This window comes from Heterodontus francisci, chromosome 7 (genome assembly GCF_036365525.1).
Source record: "Heterodontus francisci isolate sHetFra1 chromosome 7, sHetFra1.hap1, whole genome shotgun sequence".
NCBI lineage: Eukaryota > Metazoa > Chordata > Chondrichthyes > Heterodontiformes > Heterodontidae > Heterodontus > Heterodontus francisci.
Genome location: NC_090377.1, coordinates 5,365,202 through 5,391,637, shown reverse-complemented (window position 1 = coordinate 5,391,637; position 26,436 = coordinate 5,365,202). Strand labels below are relative to the sequence as shown.

At 46.4% G+C, this 26,436-nt stretch overlaps 1 protein-coding gene across 1 annotated transcript in view; it reads right to left on the bottom strand.

Annotated features, from left to right (window-relative positions):
• Nucleotides 1-26,436, bottom strand: part of LOC137371815 (SPRY domain-containing protein 3-like) — a 1,004,091-nt gene that overhangs the window by 126,911 nt on the left and 850,744 nt on the right. The window contains exon 9 of the mRNA XM_068034707.1: nucleotides 12,742-12,799. Coding sequence (XP_067890808.1) covers nucleotides 12,742-12,799 — 58 coding nt within the window. The remainder of the gene's footprint in view (nucleotides 1-12,741; nucleotides 12,800-26,436) is intronic.

Here is a 26,436-nt window from a genome sequence, read left to right as displayed (position 1 = left end):
CTTCTGAAGACTTGAATGCATGTGAGAGCAGCAGGGAGAAGAAGATCCCAAACAGTGTAGGTGCGAGAACACAGCCCTGTTTCACACCACTCAGGATAGGAAAGGGGTCTGATGAGGCACCGCTATGGTGAATTGTGCCTTTCATATTGTCATGGAATGAGGTGATGATACTTAGTAGCTTTGGTGGACATCCAATCTTTTCTAGTAGTCTGAAGAGACCACGTCTGCTGACGAGGTCAAAGGCTTTGGTGAGATCAATGAAAGCAACATAGAGGCGCATCTGTTGTTCTCGGCATTTCTCCTGTAGCTGGTGAAAGGAGAACAGCATGTCAATGGTGGATCTCTCTGCTCAAAAGCCACACTGTGCCTCAGGATAGACACGGTCAGCCAGCTTCTGGAGGCTGTTTAAAGCGACTCGAGTGAAGACTTTCCCCACTATGCTGAGCAGGGAGATTCTACGGTAGTTGTTGCAGTCACCACGTTCACCCTTGTTCTTATAGAGGGTGATGATATTGGCATCACACATGTCCTGTGGTACTGCTCCCTCGTCCCAGCACAGGCAAAGCAGTTCGTAGAGTGCTGAAAGTATAGCAGGCTTGGCACTCTTGATTATTTCAGGGGTAATGCTGTCCTTCCACAATCAACAATCATGTTCCCCCACTATCAACATCCTGGGAGTTACCATTAACCAGGTATGTAACTGGAGCAGCCATATAAATACCATGGCTACAAGAGCAGGTCAGAGGCTAGGAATCCTGCGGCGAGTAACTCACCTCCTGTCTCCCCAAAGCCTGTCCACCATCTACAAGGCACAAGTCAGGAGTGTGATGGAATACTCTCCACTTGCCTGGATGGGTGCAGCTCCAACAACACTCAAGAAGCTTGACACCATCCAGGACAAAGCAGCCCGCTTGATTGGCACATCATCTACAAACATTCACTCCCTTCACCACCGACGCACAGTGACAGCAGTGTGTACCATCTATAAGATGCACTGCAGCAACGCACCAAGACTCCTTTGACCGCACCTTCCAAACCCGCGACCTCTTTCACCTAGAAGGACAAGGGCAGCAGATGCAAGTTCCCCTCCAAGCCACACACCATCCTGACTTGGAACTATATCGCCGTTCCTTCACTGTCTTTGGGTCAAAATCCTGGAATTCCCTTCCTAACAGCACTGTGGGTGTACCTACCTCACATGGACTGCAACGGTTCAAGAAGGCAGCTCACCACCACCTTATCAAGGGCAATTAGGGATGGGCAACAAATGCTGGCCTGGCCAGTGACGCCCACATCCCATGAATGAATAAAAAAGACTCCATGAATTGATTATACCAATGGTCTAATCCCATTATACATTACATAAAAATATATTATGTTAAACCTGTATAAATTACTTTATAGGCCTGAGCTTCAGTATTGTGTTTAATTCTGGGCAATAGACTTTAGAAAGCATGTGAAGGCCTTGGAGAGGGTGCAGAGGAGATTTACTAGAATGGTTCCAGGGATGAGGGATTTCAGTTAATGTGGAGAGACTGGAGAATTTGGGATTGTTCTCCTAAGAGGTTAAGAGGAGATTTAATAAAGGTGTTCAAAATCATGAAGGTTTTTACATTAAATAAAGAGAAACTGTTTCCAATAGCAGGCGGGTCAGAGACCAGAGGACACAGATTTAACATAATTGGCAAAAGAAGCAGAGGGGAAATGAGGAGAATTTTTTACACAGCAAGTTGCTGCCATCTGGAATGTGTTACCTGAAAGGGCAGTGGAAGCTGATTAAATATAACTTTCAAAAGGAAATTGAATAACTACTTGAAGGGGAAAAGTTACAGGGTTCTGGAAAAAGAGCAGGGGGAGTGGAACAAACTCTTTCAAAGAGCCAGCACAGGCACGATTGGCTAAATGGCCTCTACTGTGCTGTGACTATCTGAGATTGTACTCTGTAATCCATTCCTTGCTGACCTCCATTCACTCTGACACAGGCCCCCTCCTGGGATTTACTTGGATTTAGTTTGTCTCTGTCCAGTGCGTCATTGGGTTCTGAGATCAGAGGGAGATTTCCTTTCCTGAATCTACATGGTTCACACAGCTGTGGCCCAGCGGGAGTGGCAATGATGCTGATGGGAGGAGAAAGCTGACTCCCTCCCTCCCTCTGATTCCCTCACACCTTCTCCCTATCCCTGCAGCACACAGGGCTGTCTGCAGTTGCACCGTGATAGGGCAGACAGAAGAGGGGCTGTGCCTCCCGAATGATGTGTTTCCACACACCTCCTCAGTACTGGGATCTAAGTTCTCCAGCTCATCGAGATGATTACAGAAACAGGCCCTCTGCCCCACTTGCTGCCTGTTTATTTTGGCTCATGTTGAAGACTCGTTACCATGGGGAATGGATGTAGCTGATCAACAGAAACATAATTTTGCAGAGTCTCCGCTCGTCTTCCTCTCACAGCAGATGAAGAGAAAGTTACCGACTGCCTGACTCAACCTCTGAGGCCAGACTTCCCTGCAAGGAGCCCACTCTCTCTAATCACCTCTACTCCCTGCCCACTCACCCTCCGACTGGATTCTCGAGCACATTTCCCAACTGCGAGGTTGAACCAGGCAAGACCCTGATTAAATCACTTCAATCGAGGGACTTACGCCAGCTAACAACCTCCAGGTTGTACCCCGAAACACACATCGAAATACCCCGAAACACACATCGAAATACCCCGAAACACACATCGAAATACCCCGAAACACACATCGAAATACCCCGAAACAAACATCTAAATACCCCGAAACACACATCTAAATAACCCGAAACACACATCTAAATACACCGAAACAAACATCTAAATACCCCGAAACAAACATCTAAATACCCCGAAACACACATCGAAATACCCCGAAACACACATCTAAATACCCCGAAACACACATCTAAATACCCCGAAACAAACATCTAAATACCCCGAAACACACATCGAAATACCCCGAAACACACATCGAAATACCCCGAAACACACATCGAAATACCCCGAAACACACATCGAAATACCCCGAAACACACATCGAGACACCCGGAAACACACATCGAAACACCCCGAAACACACATCGAAACACCCCGAAACACACATCGAAATACCCCGAAACACACATCGAAATACCCCGAAACACACATCTAAATACCCCGAAACAAACATCGAAATACCCCGAAACACACATCGAAATACCCCGAAACACACATCGAAATACCCCGAAACACACATCTAAATACCCCGAAACACACATCTAAATACCCCGAAACACACATCGAAATACCCCGAAACACACATCGAAATACCCCGAAACACACATCGAAATACCCGGAAACACACATCGAAATACCCCGAAACACACATCGAGACACCCGGAAACACACATCGAGACACCCGGAAACACACATCGAGACACCCGGAAACACACATCGAAATACCCCGAAACACACATCGAAATACCCCGAAACACACATCTAAATACCCCGAAACACACATCTAAATACCCCGAAACAAACATCGAAATACCCCGAAACACACATCGAAATACCCCGAAACACACATCGAAATACCCCGAAACACACATCGAAATACCTCAAAACACACATCGAAATACCCCGAAACACACATCGAAATACCCCGAAACACACATCTAAATACCCCGAAACAAACATCTAAATACCCCGAAACCCACATCGAAATACCCCGAAACCCACATCGAGATACCCCGAAACACACATCGAAATACCCCGAAACAAACATCTAAATACCCCGAAACACACATCTAAATACCCCGAAACACACATCGAAATACCCCGAAACACACATCTAAATACCCCGAAACACACATCGAAATACCCCGAAACACACATCGAAATACCCCGAAACCCACATCGAGACACCCGGAAACACACATCGAAACATCCCGAAACAAACATCGAGACACCCGGAAACACACATCGAAACACCCCGAAACACACATCGAAATACCCCGAAACACACATCGAAATACCCCGAAACACACATCGAAATACCCCGAAACACACATCTAAATACCCCGAAACAAACATCTAAATACCCGGAAACACACATCGAAATACCCCGAAACACACATCGAAATACCCCGAAACACACATCGAGACACCCGGAAACACACATCGAAACACCCCGAAACACACATCGAAATACCCCGAAACACACATCGAAACACCCCGAAACACACATCGAAACACCCCGAAACACACATCGAGACACCCGGAAACACACATCGAAACACCCCGAAACAAACATCGAGACACCCGGAAACACACATCGAAACACCCCGAAACACACATCGAAATACCTCGAAACACACATCGAAAGACCCCGAAACACACATCGAAAGACTCCGAAACACACATCGAAATACCACGAAAAACACATCGAAAGACCCCGAAACACACATCGAAATACCTCGAAACACACATCGAAATACCCCGAAACACACATCGAAATACCCCGAAACACACATCGAAATACCCCGAAACACACATCGAAATACCCCGAAACACACATCGAAATACCCCGAAACACACATCGAAATACCCCGAAACCCACATCGAAATACCCCGAAACACACATCGAAATACCCCGAAACACACATCGAAATACCCCGAAAAACACATCGAAATACCCCGAAACACACATCGAAATACCCCGAAACACACATCGAAATACCCCGAAACACACATCGAAATACCCGAAACACACATCGAAATACCCCGAAACACAAATCGAAATACCCCGAAACACAAATCGAAATACCCCGAAACACAAATCGAAATACCCCGAAACACACATCGAAATACCCCGAAACACACATCGAAATACCCCGAAACACACATCGAAATACCCCGAAAAACACATCGAAATACCCCGAAACACACATCGAAATACCTCGAAACACACATCGAAAGACCCCGAAACACACATCGAAAGACTCCGAAACACACATCGAAATACCACGAAAAACACATCGAAAGACCCCGAAACACACATCGAAATACCTCGAAACACACATCGAAATACCCCGAAACACACATCGAAATACCCCGAAACACACATCGAAATACCCCGAAACACACATCGAAATACCTCGAAACACACATCGAAATACCCCGAAACCCACATCTAAATACCCCGAAACACACATCGAAATACCTCGAAACACACATCGAAATACCCCGAAAAACACATCGAAATACCCCGAAACACACATCGAAATACCCGAAACACACATCGAAATACCCCGAAACACACATCGAAATACCCCGAAACACACATCGAAATACCTCGAAACACACATCGAAATACCCCGAAACACACATCGAAATACCCCGAAACACACATCGAAATACCCCGAAACACACATCGAAATACCCCGAAACACACATCGAAATACCCCGAAACACACATCGAAATACCCCGAAACACACATCGAAATACCCCGAAACACACATCGAAATACCCCGAAACACACATCGAAATACCCCGAATCACACATCGAAATACCCCAAAACACAAATCGAAAGACCCCGAAACACACATCGAAATACCCCGAAACACACATCGAAATACCCCGAAACACACATCGAAATACCCCAAAACACACATCGAAATACCCCAAAACACACATCGAAATACCCCGAAACACAAATCGAAACACCCCGAAACACAAATCGAAACACCCCGAAACACAAATCGAAACACCCCGAAACACAACTCGAAATACCCCGAAACACACATCGAAATACCCCGAAACACACATCGAAACACCCCGAAACACAAATCGAAACACCCCGAAACACACATCGAAATACCCCGAAACACACATCGAAATACCCTGAAACACACATCGAAATACCTCGAAACACACATCGAAATACCCCGAAACACACATCTAAATACCCCGAAACACACAGGTATCGGGGGAGTGGGAGGAGGTGCAGTGGTGCCAGCCTGGGCCGCCAAGGTGGAGTTGGTGGCCCGGAGGTTGGGGCAGCTCTTTCAAACATGCCCCGCCCCCCTTGCAGGCAGAGCACCGTGCCCCGTCTGAGGTCCAGAAGACACGGTAGGCCATCCCCTGGAACTCAACATTAAGTTGGCCCTCTGTGACCTTCTCCTGTGCGAGCTTCATAAATAACTGGCAGCAGAAGGAGGCTGTTCTCGTGAAGACTGAGCGAGACTGGGGTGATCCCGGATCTCATCTCCCCCAGATTGTGCAGGCGGGGGGAGGAGGAGCTCACTGGGAATGAAGGGCTGGATGTTTGGCCACATTGTCTACTGTGCAGTGGCCCCCAGAGAGTCCACCATCAGGAAGGTCCCACCCACAGTGAGCTCCTCATTCAGAGTCAGGGACACGGCATGCTCAGTCTTCAGGAAAAACACTGCCGTCCCGTACATCTTCGAGGCTGCCACAAGGCCGAGGGGCCAACAACCTCAGCCATTGCCTTTATGCTGGCATCTATAGACATGTTGGGGTGGGCATAGCTCTTTACCCCATGGCCAGACATTATTAATTTAAAAGGTGACGGGGTCACATGGGTGGCCACAGAGCTGGAGCCACATAGGTGTTCGAGTGCCCTGCCACCAGTGATGGAGGCTTGCCATGGGTTAAAGAGACACGCCCAGCCCCAATAGTGGGCCCACCAATTACAAAGTTTTACCAGAAAAAAAAATAAACCAAAGCAATAATTATAAACTAAATAATAAATAAATAAATTAGGGGAGAGGCTGTTGGAATGCAAGAAAAGGAAGAGAAAGGCTGGGAGCGATGGCTTGGCTATGGTGTTGTGGTGACCAGAGAAAACAATCTCTGAAAAACGTCCTTGTTTTCTGGTCTTCTGTTCTTCCGGTTAGGGGAGGCGGCTTCACCTGGGTCAACTGAAAGCTGACCCAATACAAAGAAAGCTTCAGGTACATCTCACCCACCTCCAAACACAGCCCGTTTCTAAAGTCTCCTGCAGTAAAAGTTGTTGAAAGAACTGTAGTATTTGCTCCTCCTGTGGCAGCTCCTCTACCCAGCAACACCTCCTCCAACTGACTGACTGCAGCACTGTCAGCTGCACCTCATTGCTGCAATCACTACTCAGCAATCCAATCAGGCAGCAGCCAACCAAGTTTTCTTCTCCAATAAATACAACTGTCAGATTTTTCACAAACCAGTGAAAATCGTCAGCGTGCATGGCTTGAATTTTCTCATGGTGCGACATGAACATGGGAGCTGCAAATGCATTCCAGTAACAGGGCCCAAACAGGGACCTGAACCCTAGACCGTCAGATTAAAATTGTGATGCTCGACCAACTGAACTGTCCTGGGACTGTTTGATGGGACAGTGCAGACGGAGATTTAATCTGTATCTAACTCGTACTGTACCTGCCCTGGGAGTGTTTGATGGGGACAGTGTAGAGGGAGCTTTACTCTGTATCTAACTCCGTGCTGTACCTGTCCTGGGAGTGTTTGATGGGGACAGTGTAGACGGAGATTTAATCTGTATCTAACCCCGTACTGTACCTGTCCTGGGAGTGTTTGATGGGGACAGTGTAGACGGAGATTTACTCTGTATCTAACCCCGTTTTTTTTTTTTTTTGTGTAGAGGGAGCTTTACACTGTATCTAACCCCCGTTTTTTTTTTTTTTTCTCTTTTTTTTTCTTTTTTACAAGGTGACCTTTATACCCCAGGCCCCTTTTATATTTTTTCACATCGAGGGGGCCTTTATCCCTCAGGCCCCCTTTATGTACATATTTACAGTTTTAAAATAACTTTATTAAAACAGATAAATAAACAAAAAACTCAAATTAAAATGCCATTCTCGGCGTCGACGATGCACTCCAGTCCCTGCGGTGCCCACCGGTCGCGGAAGGCCTCAAGCGTACCGGCGGACACCGCATGCTCCTTTTCCAGGGACACCCGGGCGCGAACGTAACCGCGGAAGAGGGGCAGGCAATCGGGGAGGACGGACCCCCCGACGGCCCGCAACCTGGACCTGTGAATTGCCACCTTGGCCAGGCCCAGGAGCAGACCGACGAGGAGATCCTCCTCCCGGCCCAAGTGTATCTAACCCCGTGCTGTACCTGCCCTGGGAGTGTTTGATGGGGACAGTGTAGAAGGAGCTTTACTCTGTATCTAACCCCTTTTTTTTTCCTCTTTGTTATAAGGTGGCCTTTATACCCCAGGCCCCTTTTATATTTTTCACGTCAAGGGGGCCTTTATTGCTCAGGCCCCCTTTATATACATACTTATATTTTTAAAATAACTTTATTAAAAACAGAAATAAACAAAAACTCAAATTAAAATGCCATTTTCGGCATCGACAATGCACTCCAGTTCCTGCGGTGCCCACCAGTCGCGGAAGGCCTCAAGCGTGCCGGCGGACACCGCATGCTCCCTCTCCAGGGACATCCGGGCGCGAACGTAACCACGGAAGAGGGGCAGGCAATCGGGGAGGACGGACCCCCCGACGGCCCGCAGCCTGGACCTGTGAATTGCCACCTTGGCTAGGCCCAGGAGCAGACCGACGAGGAGATCCCCCTCCCGGCCCACGACCCTCCGCACCGGGTGCCCAAAGATCAGGAGCGTGGGACTGAAGTGCAGCCAGAACTTGAGGAGCAGCCCCTTCAGATACTCAAAGAGGGGCTGCAACCTCGCACACTCCGTATATATGTGAAACACGGACTCGTCCAGGCCACAGAAAGTACAGGCGGCCGGGGAGTCCGTGAACCTACTTAAAAGCCTATTGCACGGGACTGCTCTGTGCAGCACCCTCCACCCCAGGTCCCCGATGTAAAGGGGGAAGACTCCCGCGTAGAGAGACCTCCATCGGGGTTTCCCCTCGCCGCCAGATGGCAACACGGACCGCCAGGGCGTGTCCGGCCGGCTGACGAGGTCGAGGAAGTGGAGAGTGTGCAGGAGCAGCCCGTACAGAGACATTTAAGGGGAAGCTGGATATGAGCAGAAGGGAATAGTGGGTTATGCTGATAGATTTAGGTGATGAAAGACGGGAGGAGGCTCATGTGGAGCATAAATGGACATGGGAATGAACTGGCTGTGCCAAATGGCCTGTTTCTGTGCCGTATACTCTATACTCCATATAAACATACGAATAAAGAGCAGGACCACTTGAGCCTGCTCCGCCATTCAATAAGTTCATGGCTGAACTGATTACTCCACTTTCCCGTCTACCTCCAATAACCTTTCACCCTCTTGCTTATCAAGAATCTATCTACCTCTGCCTTAAAAATATTCAAAGACTCTGCTTCCACCGCCTTTTGAGGAAGAGAATTCCAAAGACTCACGACACTCAGAGAGAAAAAGAATCTCCTTATCTCTGTGTTAAATGAACGATCCCTTATTTTTAAACAGTGACCCCTAGTTCTAGATTCTCCCACAAGGGGAAACATCCTTTCCACATCCACTCTGTCAAGACCCCTCAGGATCTTATATGTTTCAATCAAGTCGCCTCTTACTCTTTTAAATTCCAGCCGATACAAGCCTAGCCTGTCCACAATCTTTCCTCATAAGACAACCCGCCCATTCCAGGTATTAGTCAAGTAAACCTTCTCTGAACTGCTTCCAATGCATTTAGATCTTTCCTTAAATAAGGAGACCAGTACTGTACACAGTACTCCAGATGTGGTCTCAACAATGTCTTGCATAGCTGAAGCATAACCTCCCTACCTTTGTATTCAATTCCCCTCGCGATAAACAATAACATTCTATTAGATTTCTTAATTACTTGCTGTACCTGCAGACTAACCTTTTGCGATTCATGCACTAGGACACCCAGATCCCTCTGCATCTCAGAGCTCTGCAATCTCTCACCATTCAGATAATATGCTTCTTTTTTATTCTTCCTGCCAAAGTGGACAATTTCACATTTTCTCACATTATACTCCATTTGCCAGATCTTTGCCCACTCACTTAACCTATCTATATCCCTTTGGAGCCTCCTTATGTCCTTGTCACAACTTACTTTCCTACCTATCTTTGTGTCATCAGCAAATTTAGCAACCATACCTGCGGTCCCTTCATCGAAGTCATTTATATAAATTGTAAATGTAATTCTTAATGACACCCAACAGCCTATCAACAAACCCCCAGATTATAACCGAGTCTGTCACAAACCTTCCCATCACACATGGAAGTAGCATCTGCTTTATAACTATTTCCATTCATCACACCTTTCTGAGGAATAATCAGAGTGACACAGCACAGGGGGAGACTATTCAGCCTGTGCTGTTCTTTGAAAGAGCTATCCAATTAATCCCACTCCCCTGCTCTTTCCACATAGCTCTAAAAATCTGTTTTTATTCAAGTATTTATCCAATTCCCTTTTGAAAGTCTCTATTGAATCTGCTTCCACCGCCCTTTCAGGCAGCACGTTCCAGATCACAACAACTCGCTGCTCAATTTAAAAACTAAATTCATATCTTTTTAAACTTGATGGGCCATTGGCACCAGTACAAGACTGATGACTTTCTTTGGCCTCCTTGTCTCGAGAGACAATGGGTAAGTGCCTGGAGGTGGTCAGTGGTTTGTGAAGCAGCACCTGGCCAATTCTCGAGTGACAGGCTCTTCCACAGGTGCTGCAGATAAAATTGGTTGTCGGGGCTGTTACGCAGTTGGCTCTCCCCTTGCACTTCTGTCTTTTTTCCTGCCAACTGCTAAGTCTCTTCAACTCACACTCTTTAGCCCCACCTTTATGGCTGTCCGCCAGCTCTGGCAATCGCTGGCAACTGACTCCCACGACTTGTGGTCAATGTCACAGGACCTCATGTCACGTTTGCAGACGTCTTTAAAGCAGAGACATGGACGGCCGGTGGCGAGCTCACTGTACAATGCGTCCTTGGGGATCCTGCCATCTTCCATGCGGCTCACATGGCCAAGCCATCTCAAGCGCCGCTGACTCAGTAGGGTGTATATGCTGGGGATGTTGGCCACCTCGAAGACTTCTGTGTTGGAGATACGGTCCTGCCACCTGATGCCAAGTATTCTCCGGAGGCAGCAAAGATGGAATGAGTTGAGACGTCACTCTTGGCTGACATACGTTGTCCAGGCTTCACTGCAGTAGAGCAAGGTACTGAGGACACTGGCCTGATACACTCGGACTTTTGTTTTCCGTGTCAGTGCGCCATTTTCCCACACTCTCTTGGCCAGTCTGGACATAGCAGCAGACGTCTTTCCCATGCGCTTGTTGATTTCTGCATTGAGAGACAGGTTACTGGTGATAGTTGAGCCTAGGTAGGTGAACTCTTGAACCACTTTCAGAGTGTGGTCGCCGATATTGATGGATGGAGCATTTCTGACGTCCTGCCCCATGATGTTCGTTTTCTTGAGGCTGATGGTTCGGCCAAATTCGCTGCAGGCAGCTGCAATCCTGTCGATGAGTCTCTGCAGACACTCTTCAGTGTGAGATGTTAATGCAGCATCGTCAGCAAAGAGGAGTTCCCTGATGAGGACTTTCCGTACTTTGGTCTTCGTTCTTAGACGGGCAAGGTTGAACAACCTGCCATCTGATCTTGTGTGGAGGAAAATTCCTTCTTCTGAAGACTTGAATGCATGTGAGAGCAGCAGGGAGAAGAAGATCCCAAACAGTGTGGGTGCGAGAACACAGCCCTGTTTCACACCACTCAGGATAGGAAAGACTGATGACCTTATCAGTCTGTTCAAATAAGACCTAGTCACAATATATATTCATGGTACAGATGAGGGAATTAAATGTAATATATCCAAGTTTGCAGATGACACAAAGCTATGTGGGAGTGTGAGCTGTGAGGAGGATGTGGAGAAGCTCCAGTGTGATTTGGACAGGTTGAGTGAGTGGGCAAATACATGGCAGATGCAGTATAACGTGGATAAACGTGAGGTTATCCACTTTGGTGGCAAAAACAGAAAGGCAGATTATTATCTGAATGGTGATAGATAGGGAAAGGGGGAGGTGCAGTGAGACCTGGGTGTCCTTGTGCACCAGTCACTGAAAGTAAGCATGCAGGTGCAGCAGGCAGTTAGGAAGGCAAATGGTATGTTGGCCTTCATAGCGAGAGGATTCGAGAACAGGAGCAAGGATGTCTTGCTGCAATTATACAAGGCCTTGGTGTATTGTGTGCAGTTTTGGTCTCCTTATCTGAGGAAGGATGTTCTTGCTATGGAGGGAGTGCAGCGAAGGTTCACCAGACTGATTCCTGGGATGGCAGGACTGACGTTTGAAGAGAGATTGAGTCGATTAGGCTTGTATTCATTAGAGTTTAGAAGAATGAGAGGGGATCTCATAGAAACCTACAAAATTCTAGTAGGACTGGACAGACTAGATGCAAGAAGGATGTTCCCGATGGCGGGGGAGTCCAGGACAAGGGGTCACAGTCTAAGGATAAGGGGTAAGCCATTTAGTACTGAGATGAGGAGGGATTTCTTCACCCAGAGAGTGGTGAACCTGTGGCATTCTCTACCACAGAAAGCAGTTGGGGCCAAATATATTCAAGAAAGAGTTAGATATAGTTCCGAGGGCTAAAGGGATCAAGAGATACGGGGAGAAAGCGGGGTCAGGGTACTGTGTTTGGATGATCAGCCATGATCGTATTGAATGGCGGTGCAGGCTTGATGGGCTGAATGGCCTACTCCTGCTCCTATTTTCTATGTTTCTATCAGTGTGGTACTTCTAAAATTTCTGTCTAAATGCGATCCCTACCTGCATGATATGCCACAGATCCTCTGTTCCAGCCTGGATGCCTCTGTTTGGGATAATCCTAAAAAATAAAAGATCACAAAAATTGAGGAAAGCTATAGGGAGAACTCAGCAGTAATTAATCAAATGTCAAACTTGTTTTGAAGATTATGGTGTTCAGCGATTATCTAGAATAACACACATTACACAGAATTTAACAGAACAATTCCTTACCCTGCTAAACAAACAATGGGCTGGGTTCTATAGAGCCCCCGATGTCAGGATCTGTGGCGGAGGGGGCATGAAGATGGCCCCGGATGAGGTCCGCCATGGACCTCGACGCCGGCAGGGCCTGATATCACCGCTGGCAGCGATCCCATAACCAACGGATCAGATCTAAGCTCTGCAGTCCTGCCACATCCAGCCGTGAATGGTGGTGGACAATTAAACAACTAACTGGAGGAGGTGGCTCCACAAATATCCCCATCCTCAATGATGGGGGAGCCCAGCACATCAGTGCGAAAGATAAGGCTGAAGCATTTGCATCAATCTTCAGCCAGAAGTGTCGAGTTGATGATCCATCTTGGCCTCCTCCTGAAGTCCCCAGCATCACAGATGTCAGACTTCAGCCAATTCAATTCCCTCCACGTGATATCAAGAAACGACTGAATGCACTGGATACTGCAAAGGCTATGGGCCCTGACAATATTCCGGCAATAGTACTGAAGACTCCAGAACTTGCCGCGCCCCTAGCCAAGCTGTTCCAGTACAGCTACAGAATCAGGGGGAAAACTCTCTGCTGGCTGGAGTCATACCTCGCGCAAAGGAAGATGGTTGTGGTTGTTGGAGGTCAATCATCTCAGCTCTAGGACATCACTGCAGGAGTTCCTTAGGGTAGTGTCCTAGGCCCAACCATCTTCAGCTGCTTCATCAATGACCTTCCTTCAATCATAAGGTCAGAAGTGGGGATGTTCGCTGATGATTGCACAATGTTCAGCACCATTCGCGACTCCTCAGATACTGAAGTTGTCCATGTAGAATTGCAGCAAGACTTGGACAATATCCAGGCTTGGGCTGATTACTGGCAAGTAACAGAATGAATTTTTAAAAACTCACTGTGTCACTAAACAGTCATTGCAACAGGGCAGCAATTATAATATTTAAATAAACAACAGTCACTGAATTAATGACTCTCCTGTCACCTCCTAATGTCCTGCCAAGATCTTCACCTCAGCGGCTGGCACTGACACGCTTTCGGATCCCCATCCAGGGAAACAAGGCGCAACACAGGTAGGGAGGGTGGGTGGGGGTAAGTTTCTCAGTGCGGGGTGTTGGTGATGGGGTAAAATTAGTATCATGGGTGTAGGGGATGGTGGGAAGAGTTCTAGTGTAAAGTTTCTGCAGTTGTGGGGAAGGTCAGTTAGTAATACAGCGATACAGCACTGAAACAGGCCCTTCGGTCCACCGAGTCTGTGCTGACCATCAACCACCCATTTATACTAATCCTATATTAATCCCATGTCCCCTACCACATCTCCACAATTCTCCTACCAGCTACCTAAACTAGGGGCAATTTACAATGGCCAATTTACCTACCAACCTGAAAGTCTTTGGCTGTGGGAGGAAACCAGAGCACCTGGCAGAAACCCACGCGGACTCAGGGAAAGCTTGCAAACTCTGCACAGACAGTACCCAAAACCGAACCCAGGTCGCTGGAGCTGTGAGGCTGCGGTGCTACCCACTGCGTCACTGTGCCTTCGGCAGTGGACTGATACAATCCAGACCAATGACTGTATAGGTTTACAGTGAATTTTTTGCATTCATTCATGGGACGTGAGCGTAATTGGCTAGGCCAGTATTTATTGCCCATCCCTAATTGCCCTTGAAAAGGTGGTGGTGAGCTGCCTTCCTGAACTGTTGCAATCCATGTGGTGTCGGTACACCCACAGTGCTGTTAGGAAGGGAGTTCCAGGATTTTGACCCAGTGACTGTGAAGGAACGGTGATATAGTTCCAAGTCAGGAAGATGTGTGGCTTGGAGAGGAACTTGCTGGTGATGATGTTCCCATGCATCTGCTGCCCTTGTCATTCTAGGTGGTGGAGGTCGCAGATTTGGAAGATGCTGTCAAAGGAGCCTTGGTGTATTCCTGCAGTGCATCTTGTAGATGGTACACACTGCTGCCACTGTGCGTCGGTGTCGGAGGGAGTGAATGTTTGTGGATGGGGTGCCAATCAAGTGGGCTGCTTTGTCCTGGATGGTGTCAATCTTCTTGAGTGTTGTTGGAGCTGCACCCATCCAGGCAAATGGAGAGTATTCCATCACACTCCTGACTTGTGCCTTGTAGATGGTGGACAGGCTTTGGGGAGTCAGGAGGTGAGTTACTCGCTGGAGGATTCCTAGCCTCTGACCTGCTCTGGTAGCCACGGTATTTATATGGCCACTCCAGTTCAGTTTCTGCTCAATGGTAACCCCCAATATGTTGATAGTGGGTGAATTCAGCGATGGTAATGCCATTGAACATCAAGGGGAGATGGTTCAATTCTCTCTTGGTTGATCATTGCCTTGGCACTTGTGTGGGGTGAATGATACTTCCCACTTACCAGCCCAAGCCTGGATATTGTCCAGGTCTTGCTGCATTTCTACACGGACTGCTTCAGTATCTGAGGAGTCGCAAATGGTGCTGAACATTGTGCAATCATCAGCGAGCATCCCCACTTCTGACCTTATGATTGAAGGAAGGCCATTGATGAAGCAACTGAAGTTCTGGAGCACAGGTCTTCAGTACTATTGCCGGAATATTGTCAGGGCCCATAGCCTTTGCAGTATCCAGTGCCTTCAGTCGTTTCTTGATATCACGTGGAGTGAATCGAATTGGCTGAAGTCTGGTATCTGTGATCCTGGGGACTTCAGGAGGAGACTGAGATGGATCATCAACTCGGCACTTCTGGCTGAAGATTGTTGCAAATGCTTCAGTCTTATCTTTCGCACTGATGTGCTGGGTTTTTCCATCATTGAGGATGGGGATATTTGTGGAGCCACCTCCTCCAGTTAGTTGCTTAATTATCCACCACCATTCACGACTGGATGTGGCAGGACTGCAGAGCTTAGATCTGATCCGTTGGTTATGGGATCACTTAGCTCTGTCTATTGCATGCTGCTTATGCAGTTTGGCACACAAGTAGTCCTGGGTTGTAGCTTCACCAGGTTGACACCTCATTTTGATGTTTGCCTGGTACTGCTCCTGGCATGCCCTCCTGCACTCTTCATTGAACCAGGGTTGGTCTCCCGGCTTGATGGTAATGGTAGAGTGGGGGATATGCCGGGCCATGAGGTTACAGATTGTGGTTGAGTACAATTCTGCTGCTGCTGATGGCCCACAGCGCCTCATGGATGGCTAGTTTTGCATTGCTAGATCTGTTTGAAATCTATCCCATTTAGCATGGTGATAGTGCCACACAACACGATGGAGGGTATCCTCAACGTGAAGATGGGACTTTGTCTCTACAAGCACTGTGCGGTGGTCACTCCTACCAATACTGTCATGGACAGATGCATCGGCGGCAGGCAGATTGGTGAGGATGAAGTCAAGTATATTTTTCCCTCTTGTTGGTTCCCCCACCAGCTGCCGCAGACCCAGTCTAGCAGATATGTCCTTTAGGACTCGGCCAGCTCGGTCAGTAGTGGTGCTACCGAGCCACTCTTGGTGATGGACATTGAAGTTCTACACCCAGAGTACATTCTGCACCTGTGCCACCCTCTGCACTTCCTCCAAGTGGTGTTTAACACGGAGGAGTACTGATTCATCAACTGAGGGGGGCGCGATAGGTAATCAGCAGGAGGTTTCCTTGCCCATTATTGACTTATTGCCATGAGACTTCATAGGGTCTGCAGTCGATGTTGAGGACTTCCAGGGCAACTCCCTCCCGACTGTATACCACTGTGCCGCCACCTCTGCTGGGTCTGTCCAGCCAGTGCAACAGGACATATATGGGGATGGTGATTGCGGGGTCTGGGACATTGTGTGATTTGGTGAGTATGACTATGTCAGGCGGTTGCTTGACTAGTCAGTGGAACAGCTCTCCCAACTTTGCCGCAAGCCGCCAGATGTTAGTTAGGAGGACTTTGCAGGGTCGACAGGGCTGGGTTTTCCGCTGTCATTGCCAGTACCTTAGTCAATACCGGTTGGTCCATCTGGATTGATTCCCTTACCATGAATAAACAGTGACTCTGTACCGTTACACAGTGAGTGACTGTCGCCCTGAATAAACAGTGACTCTGTAACGTTACACAGTGAGTGACTGTCACCCTGAATAAACAGTGACTCTGTTCAGTTACACAGTGAGTGACCCTGACCCTGAATAAACAGTGACTCTGTTCAGTTACACAGTGAGTGACCCTCACCCTGAATAAACAGTGACTCTGTACAGTTACACAGTGAGTGACCCTCACCCTGAATAAACAGTGAGTCCGTAGAGTTACACAGTGAGTGACCCTCACCCTGAATAAACAGTGACTCTGTACAGTTACACAGAAAGTGACCCTCACCCTGAATAAACAGTGACTCTGTTCAGTTACACAGTGAGTGACCCTCACCCTGAATAAACAGTGACTCTGTACAGTTACACAGTGAGTGACCCTCACCCTGAATAAACAGTGAGTCCGTAGAGTTACACAGTGAGTGACCCTCACCCTGAATAAACAGTGACTCTGTACAGTTACACAGAAAGTGACCCTCGCCCTGAATAAACAGTGACTCTGTACAGTTACACAACGAGTGACCCTGACCCTCAATAAACAGTGACTCTGTACAGTTACACAGTGAGTGACCCTCACCCTGAATAAACAGTGACTCTGCACAGGTACACAGTGAGTGACCCTCGCCCTGAATAAACAGTGACTCTGTACAGTTACACAGTGAGTGACCCTCACCCTGAATAAACAGTGACTCTGTACAGTTACACAGTGAGTGACCCTCACCCTGAATAAACAGTGACTCTGTTCGGTTACACAGTGAGTGACCCTCACCCTGAATAAACAGTGACTCTGTACGGTTACACAGTGAGTGACCCTCACCCTGAATAAACAGTGACTCTGTACAGTTACACAGTGAGTGACCCTTACCCTGAATAAACAGTGACTCTGTACAGATACACAGTGAGTGAGCCTTTGACAAGGTCCCTCATGGTAGACTGATACAAAAGGTGAAGTCACATGGGATCAGAGGGAAGCTGGCAAGATGGATACAGAACTGGCTTGGTCATAGAAGACAGAGGGTAGCAGTGGAAGGGTGCTTTTCTGAATGGAGGGATGTGACTAGTGGTGTTCCGAAGGGATCAGTGCTGGGACCTTTGCTGTTTGTAGTATATATAAATGATTTGGAGGAAAATGTAGCTGGTCTGATTAGTAAGTTTGTGGACGACACAAAGGTTGGTGGAGTTGCGGACAGTGATGAGGATTGTCAGAGGATACAGCAGGATATAGATCGGTTGGAGACATGGGCGGAGAAATAGCAGATGGAGTTTAATTCGGACAAATGTGAGGTAATGCATTTTGGAAGGTCTAATGCAGGTGGGAAGTATACAGTAAATGGCAGAACCCTTAGGAGTATTGACAGGCAGAGAGATCTGGGCGTACAGGTCCACAGGTCACTGAAAGTGGCAATGCAGGTGGATAAGGTAGTCAAGAAGGCATTCGGCATGCTTGCCTTCATCGGTCGGGGCATAGAGTATAAAAATTGGCAAGTCATGCTGCAGCTGTACAGAACTTTAGTTAGGCCATACTTAGAATATTGCGTGCAATTCTGGTCACCACACTACCAGAAGGACGTGGAGGCTTTGGAGAGGGTACAGAAGAGGTTTACCAGGATGTTGCCTGGTCTGGAGGGCATTAGCTATGAGGAGAGATTGGATAAACTCGGATTGTTTTCACTGGAACGACGGAGGTGGAGGGGCGACATGATAGAGGTTTACAAATTTATAAGCGGCATGGACAGAGTGGATAGTCAGAAGCTTTTTCCCAGGGTGGAAGAGTCAGTTACTAGGGGACATATGTTTAAGGTGAGAGGGGCAAAGTTTAGAGGGGATATGCGAGGCAAATTCTTTACACAGAGGGTGGTGAGTGCCTGGAACTTGCTGCCGGGGGAGGTGGTGGAAGCAGGTACCATAGAGACGTTTAAGAGGCATCTTGACAAATACATGAATAGGATGGGAATAGAGGGATACGGACCCCGGAAGTGCAGAAGGTTTTAGTTTCGGCAGGCATCAAGATCGGCGCAGGCTTGGAGGGCCGAATGGCCTGTTCCTGTGCTGTACTGTTCATTGTTCTTTGTTCTCACCCTGAATAAACAATGAATCTGTACAGTTACACAGTGAGTGATCCTCGCCCTGAATAAACAGTGAATCTGTACAGTTACACAGTGAGTGATCCTCGCCCTGAATAAACAGTGACTCTGTACAGTTACACAGTGAGTGACCCTCGCCCTGAATAAACAGTGACTCTGTACAGTTACACAGTGAGTGACCCTCACCCTGAATAAACAATGAATCTGTACAGTTACACAGTGAGTGATCCTCGCCCTGAATCAACAGTGAATCTGTACAGTTACACAGTGAGTGATCCTCGCCCTGAATAAACAGTGACTCTGTACAGTTACACAGTGAGTGACCCTCGCCCTGAATAAACAGTGACTCTGTACAGTTACACAGTGAGTGACCCTCACCCTGAATAAACAGTGACTCTGTACAGTTACACAGTGAGTGATCCTCGCCCTGAATAAACAGTGAATCTGTACAGTTACACAGTGAGTGATCCTCGCCCTGAATAAACAGTGACTCTGTACAGTTACACAGTGAGTGACCCTCACCCTGAATAAACAGTGAATCTGTACAGTTACACAGTGAGTGATCCTCGCCCTGAATAAACAGTGACTCTGTACAGTTACACAGTGAGTGACCCTCACCCTGAATAAATAGTGACTCTGTCCAGTTACACAGTGAGTGATCCTCACCCTGAATAAACAGTGAATCTGTACAGTTACACAGTGAGTGACCCTCACCCTGAATAAATAGTGACTCTGTCCAGTTACACAGTGAGTGATCCTCACCCTGAATAAACAGTGACTCTGTCCAGTTACACAGTGAGTGACCCTCACCCTGAATAAACAGTGACTCTGTACAGTTACACAGTGAGTGACCCTCACCCTGAATAAACAGTGACTTTGTCCAGTTACACAGTGAGTGACCCTCACCCTGAATAAACAGTGACTCTGTACAGTTACACAGTGAGTGATCCTCACCCTGAATAAACAGTGACTCTGTCCAGTTACACAGTGAGTGACCCTCGCCCTGAATAAACAGTGACTCTGTACAGTTACACAGTGAGTGATCCTCACCCTGAATAAACAGTGACTCTGTACAGTTACACAGTGAGTGACCCTCACCCTGAAAAAATAGTGACTCTGTCCAGTTACACAGTGAGTGACCCTCACCCTGAATAAACAGTGACTCTGTCCAGTTACACAGTGAGTGACCCTCACCCTGAATAAACAGTGACTCTGTCCAGTTACACAGTGAGTGACCCTCACCCTGAAAAAATAGTGACTCTGTCCAGTTACACAGTGAGTGACCCTCACCCTGAATAAACAGTGACTCTGTCCAGTTACACAGTGAGTGACCCTCACCCTGAATAAACAGTGACTCTGTACAGTTACACAGTGAGTGACCCTCACCCTGAATAAACAGTGACTCTGTCCAGTTACACAGTGAGTGACCCTCACCCTGAAAAAATAGTGACTCTGTCCAGTTACACAGTGAGTGACCCTCACCCTGAATAAACAGTGACTCTGTCCAGTTACACAGTGAGTGACCCTCACCCTGAATAAACAGTGACTCTGTACAGTTACACAGTGAGTGACCCTCACCCTGAATAAACAGTGACTCTGTCCAGTTACACAGTGAGTGATCCTCACCCGAAATAAACAGTGACTCTGTCCAGTTACACAGTGAGTGACCCTTATTCAGCACAACATTTCTGCAGTTTGCAATGAACATGCTTCCATTGTTAACTTTTTTGAGGACTTGTGTTCAAAAGTCTGTGGAGTTACCTGAGGAGATGCTGGACTTGTTTTTTTTTAAAGCTTCACTGGAAGGACACTGGGGACTTTGTTTAAAAAAAACATTTACTGGAAGTCACATATCTTCAGCTAAATAAACAGCAGGAGCCTTGTTAACTACTGGAGTTGTATACAGAGAAGTGACATGTCTAGATTTTACGGTGGTCAATAATTGGTTTGATCTTTGGATATCGTTTGGCTTTCAGTTGGGGTGTAAGCCTTCTAAGAGAGAGAGGCTGCACCAACTCATCCTGTTCCAACTCTTTGAGAAACCCTGAGAATCCAGTGTGAGAACTGGAGAAGCTGATGCAACATTTCTCCTGAGAAGCTTCTGGAAGATTTTCTCTTGACATCTGAACAAACTGGTTCTGAAAAGATCCCAGTGACAACTGCATGTTTCCAGAAGCCAGAACAACTGGAACATTCCATAACTTAATCCTTTTCTTCAAGAATTAACAAGTACTTGGCCAAAGTATTTTTTTCATTTTTTTTTTCAAGTTGATCTCTGCAGAGAAAGCTTCTTTATTTTTCCTTTAACCCATGAGTGTGTGCTTGTGTGTTGGGATTATTTAGAAGGGAAAATATTTATACTTTTATATTTCAACCTGTGTGTTGATAACTTTTCATCTTTATTGAATGAGTCTCGTTTTATACTAAATTAATAATTTTGTTGTTTATTAAAGAATCCTGGTTGGCGGACATAATCCTGAAACTAGAATAGCTAAAGTATATAAATTGGCCGTATCGGTAACTGGGTAAAACATTTAAATATATGTTGTGACCTTGGAGAAATGGAATTAGAGAAAGCACTTCTCCATCCTCGGTCAGAGCATATCATTGTGGGCTGGTCTGGGATAACCCAAAGCCGATGAAGTGCAATTCTAAGTGGCATAATAATAATTGAAAAGGGGGAAAAGAAAAATGCCAGGTTTCTTGTAGATTAGAGTAAAGCTTATGCTCCCACAATGGCTACTTTTGATGCAAGTACATTTGTGCAGCAGTCTGGAATAGATTATGATTCTTTAAAGGCATTGTCCACTGATGAGCTGTCAAGTGTGGTGGAGCAGCTAAAGTTCGATATTAGACCCAAAGCTAGGCGGGCTGAAATTCAGAGACTCATGGCCAGACAGCTGCAGATTGAAGTGAAAGAGCCAGAGGAACAAGTGGAATCAGAAGCAGAGAGGATGACACTGGCATAGATTCAGATAGCCCTGAAAAGATTAGAGCTAGAATTTCAGAACAGAGAAAGGGAGCGAGAAAAAGAAAGGAAAAAGGAAGAAAGAGAGGAAAGGGCAAGAGAAAGAGAGGAAAAGGGAAAAGAGAGAGCATTTCAAAGGGAGCAAGCAAAGTGGCAGAAGAGAGAAAGGGCAAGAGAAAGAGAAAAAGAAAGAGAGGAAAAGGAGAAAGGAAATATCAAATTAGAAGGCTTGGACTAGAAAAAAAGGATGCCCTTGACCCCGATGAAAATTCAGGTGGGGAGCACAAGAACACAAGAAATAGGAGCAGGAGTAGACCATTCGGCCCATCGAGCCTGCTCTGCTATTCAATTCGATCATGGCTGATCTTGGGCTTCAATTCCACTTTCCTGCCCACTCTCCATATCCCATGATTCCCTGCGAGGCCAAAAATCTAACTATCCCAGCCTTAAATGTATTCAATAATGGAGCATCCACAACCCTCTGGGGTAGAGAATTCCAAAGATTCACAACCCTTTGAGTGAAGTAATTTCTCCTCATCTCAGTCCTGAATGATTGGCCCCTTATCCTGAGACTGTGTCCCCGTGTTCTAGATTCCCTGACCAGTGGGAACAATCTCTCAGCTTCTACGCTATCAAACCCTTTCAGAATCTTGTATGTCTCAATTCGATCACCTCTCATTCTTCTAAACTCCAGAGAATATCGACCCAATTTACTCAGCCTCTCATCATAGAACAACCCCCTCATCCCAGGGACCAATTTAGTAAATCTTCACTGCACTGCCTCCAGTACAAGTATATCCTTTCTTAAATGTAGAGACCAAAACTGTACACAGTATTCCAGGTACGGTCTCACCAAAGCCCTGTACAATTTTAGTAAGACTTCTTTATTCCTGTACTCCAATCCCCTTGCAATAAAGACCAACATGCCATTTGCCTTCCTAATAGACTGCTGCACCTGCATGGTAACTTTGTGTGTTCCTTGTACAAGTACCCCCAAGTCTCTCTGAACATCAACACTTACCAGTTTCACACCTGTTCAAAAAAAAAATTCTGCTTTTCTATTTTATGACCAAAGTGAACAATTTCACACTTCCCTACATTATACTCCATTTACCATCTTGTTGCCCACTCACTTAGCCTGTTTATATCTCTTTGCAGCCCCTCTATGTCCTCCCCGCAGCTTACCTTTCCACCCAGCTTTGTATCATCAGCAAACTTAGATACATTACTCACTGTCTCTTCATCCAAGTCATTAATATAGATTGTAAATAGCTGAGGCCCCAGCACTGATCCTTGCGGCACTCCACTATTCACTGCCTGCCAACTTGAAAATGCCCCCTTTATCCCCACTCTCTGCTTCCTGTCTGTTAACCAATCTTCTATGCACATTAATATATTACCCTCAACACCATGAGCCCTTATCTTGCCTATTATTTTTTTATGTGGCACATGATCAAATGACTTTTGGAAATCCAGGTATACTACATCTACTGGTTCCCCTTTATCTACCCTACTAGTCACATTATCAAAAAACTCTCTACCACAGAAGGCAGTGGAGGTCAAGTCATTAAATATATTCAAGAAGGAGATATATATATTTCTTAATGCCAAAGGGATCAAGGGATATGGGGAGAAAGCGGACACTGAATTAGACGATCAGCCATGATGTTTTTTGAATGGTGGAGTAGGCCCAAAGGAAGGGCTGAATGGTCTACTCCTACTCCTATTTTTTCTATGTATAAGTTTAAGATTCTTGTTTGTGATTGAAATGTGTCACTTTCAAACTTAACGTGAAATTCAATGGTATTATGATCATTACTTCCCAGTGGATCTTTTACTATGGCATTGCTTATTAACCCTGCTTCATTACATAATGCAAGATCTAAGATAGCTTTATCCCTAGTCCAGTCTGCAATGTATTGTTCAAAGAAACTGTCGTGAAAATATTCTACAAACTCATCTCCTGGACCACTGTTGCCAATTTGATTGCCCAGTCTATAAGCAGCTTAAAGTCCCCACAATTCATACATTACCTTTTTTACATGCTCCAATAATTTCCCATTTAATGTTCTGTCCAATAATATAACTACTGTTAGAGGGCCTGTAAACTACTCCCACCAGTGTTTTCTGACTCCTGTTATTCCTAATTTTCACCCAGACTGATTCTACTCCATGATCTTCTGAGGCTAGATCCCTTCTTATTAAAATAAAAGCAAAATACTGCGGATGCTGGAAATCTGAAACAAAAACAAGAAATGCTGGAATCACTCAGCAGGTCTGGCAGCATCTGTGGAAAGAGAAGCAGAGTTAACGTTTCGGGTCAGTGGCCCTTCTTCGGAACCGAAGAAGGGCCACTGACCTGAAACGTTAACTCTGCTTCTCTTTCCACAGATGCTGCCAGACCTGCTGAGTGATTACAGCATTTCTTGTTTTTGTCCCTTCTTATTAATGTCCTCTTGTCCTTATTAATGTTCTTTACTATCAGGGCTACTCCTCCTCCTTTGCCATTCTGTCTGTCTCTCTGAAATATTGGGTACTCTGGAATATTCATTTCCCAACCTTAATCTCTTTGTAACCTGACTCCAACTCAGGACCCAGTGAGAGCTATTTAAATTTGTGCAAGCCTACCCAAGTTTGAGGAAAGCAACATAGAGACATTTTCCATTTCTTTTGAAAAGCTAGCTAAACAGATGAGGTGGCCGAAAGAAAATTGGACACTGCTCATGCAAAGCAGGTTGATTGGCAGAGCTCATAAAGTTTATACCATGCTCTCTGAGGAGGCTTCTGCAGATTATGAGATGGGAAAAAAGGCTATTCTTGCTGCTTATGAGGTGGTCGCTGAAGCTTACAGGCAGAAATTTCGAAACCTCCGGAAACAGCACTAAAGCTAAATGCCATGTATGAGACCCTGAGGGAAATAATTCTCCTGGAAGAATTTAAAAATTCACTCCCTCCATTAGTAAGAATACACATAGTGAACAAGAAGGTTTCAATAGCCAGACAGGCAGCTGACATGGCTGATGATTACAAGCTTGTTTCCAAGCCCAAACCCTTTTTCCATAATCCACACAAATTGAGAAGAATAGAAGGTGGGAGGATGAAAGGAAGACAAGTAGCCAGGGATGAGAAGGGACAGCTGGGAACATACCATGATCTCCTCCTCAGGCCAGAAAGGAAGGTGCTGAGGGTAGAACTGAGGTCCGAAAGCCTAAGTGTTACCATTGCCACAGGGTGGGACACCTTTGTGCAGAATGCTGGAAGTTACGGGGTAAGCCCATGGGACTTATTGGGGTACACAAGGCAGAGAAAGGGGCCTGACTGAGAGTATGACAGATCAGGCTGTAGCTCTGACTGCAACTGTAAGGCCAAGTATAAACACAGCTGTGAGTGTGCGGAAGGTGAACAAACTACCCGAGCGAAGAGGGAATTCTTATCAAAAGGAAAAGTAACTCCCTATCCCTCAAGTGAGGCTGGTAAATCTACCGTTATACTTAGGGATACAGGAGCCACCCAAACTCTTTTGCTGGGGAAAGGCATAACTTTTCCACCAGAGAGCGCACTGAATGCCAAGGTTTTAGTGGATGGTATCAGTGGGGAATATATACCAGTACATTTGTATCGGGTGTGCCTAGAGCATGTTCTAAAGTCTGGAACAGTAACTGTAGGAGTTGTCCATAATTTGCCTGTAGATGGAGTTGACCTACTCCTGGGGAACGATTTGGCCGGAGCGAAGGTAGTAGCTTCTCTAGAAGTCACGGAAAAACCAAGTGAAGTCAAGGAGACAGAACAGTTGCAGGAAAAGGTTCCAGGAACTTTTCCTCCATGTGTAGCGACCCGAGCAACGGCTAAACAAGTTCCATTGTCGGAGGTCAAATTGGCACCACAGACAGATAGCTGAATATCTGAAACTTTCTGTGGGGATTTTGATAATCTGAAGGAAATGTTCAGTAAGTCTTTTCTGATCAAGGCTCAGCAAGCCAATCCAGGGTTAAGTAAAGTTGCACAATCGGCTCTAATTGAAGCTGATGCAAAGGCAGTCCAGGAGGCTACTATATTAAAAATGGGGTTCTGATGAGGAAGTGGAGACCTCCTCACAGACCTACAGATGAAGAATGGATAGTTGTTTACCAGATAGTGGTACCGCTCAAGTATCGCCAGGAAATATTAAGGAAAGCCCATGAAATTCCTAAGGCTGGACATGTAGGGATCCGGAAGACCCAATCACATATAAGTCAACATTTGTACTGGCCAGGTCTTCCCAAGGACGTGATGCAGTTTTGTAAAACATGCCATTCATGCCAGATAGTGGGAAAACCTCAACCTGCAATAAAACTGTCACCTCTAATTCCCATACCAGTTTTTGGGGAATCATTTAGTCGGGTGTTGGTAAACTGTGTAGGACCTTTACTGA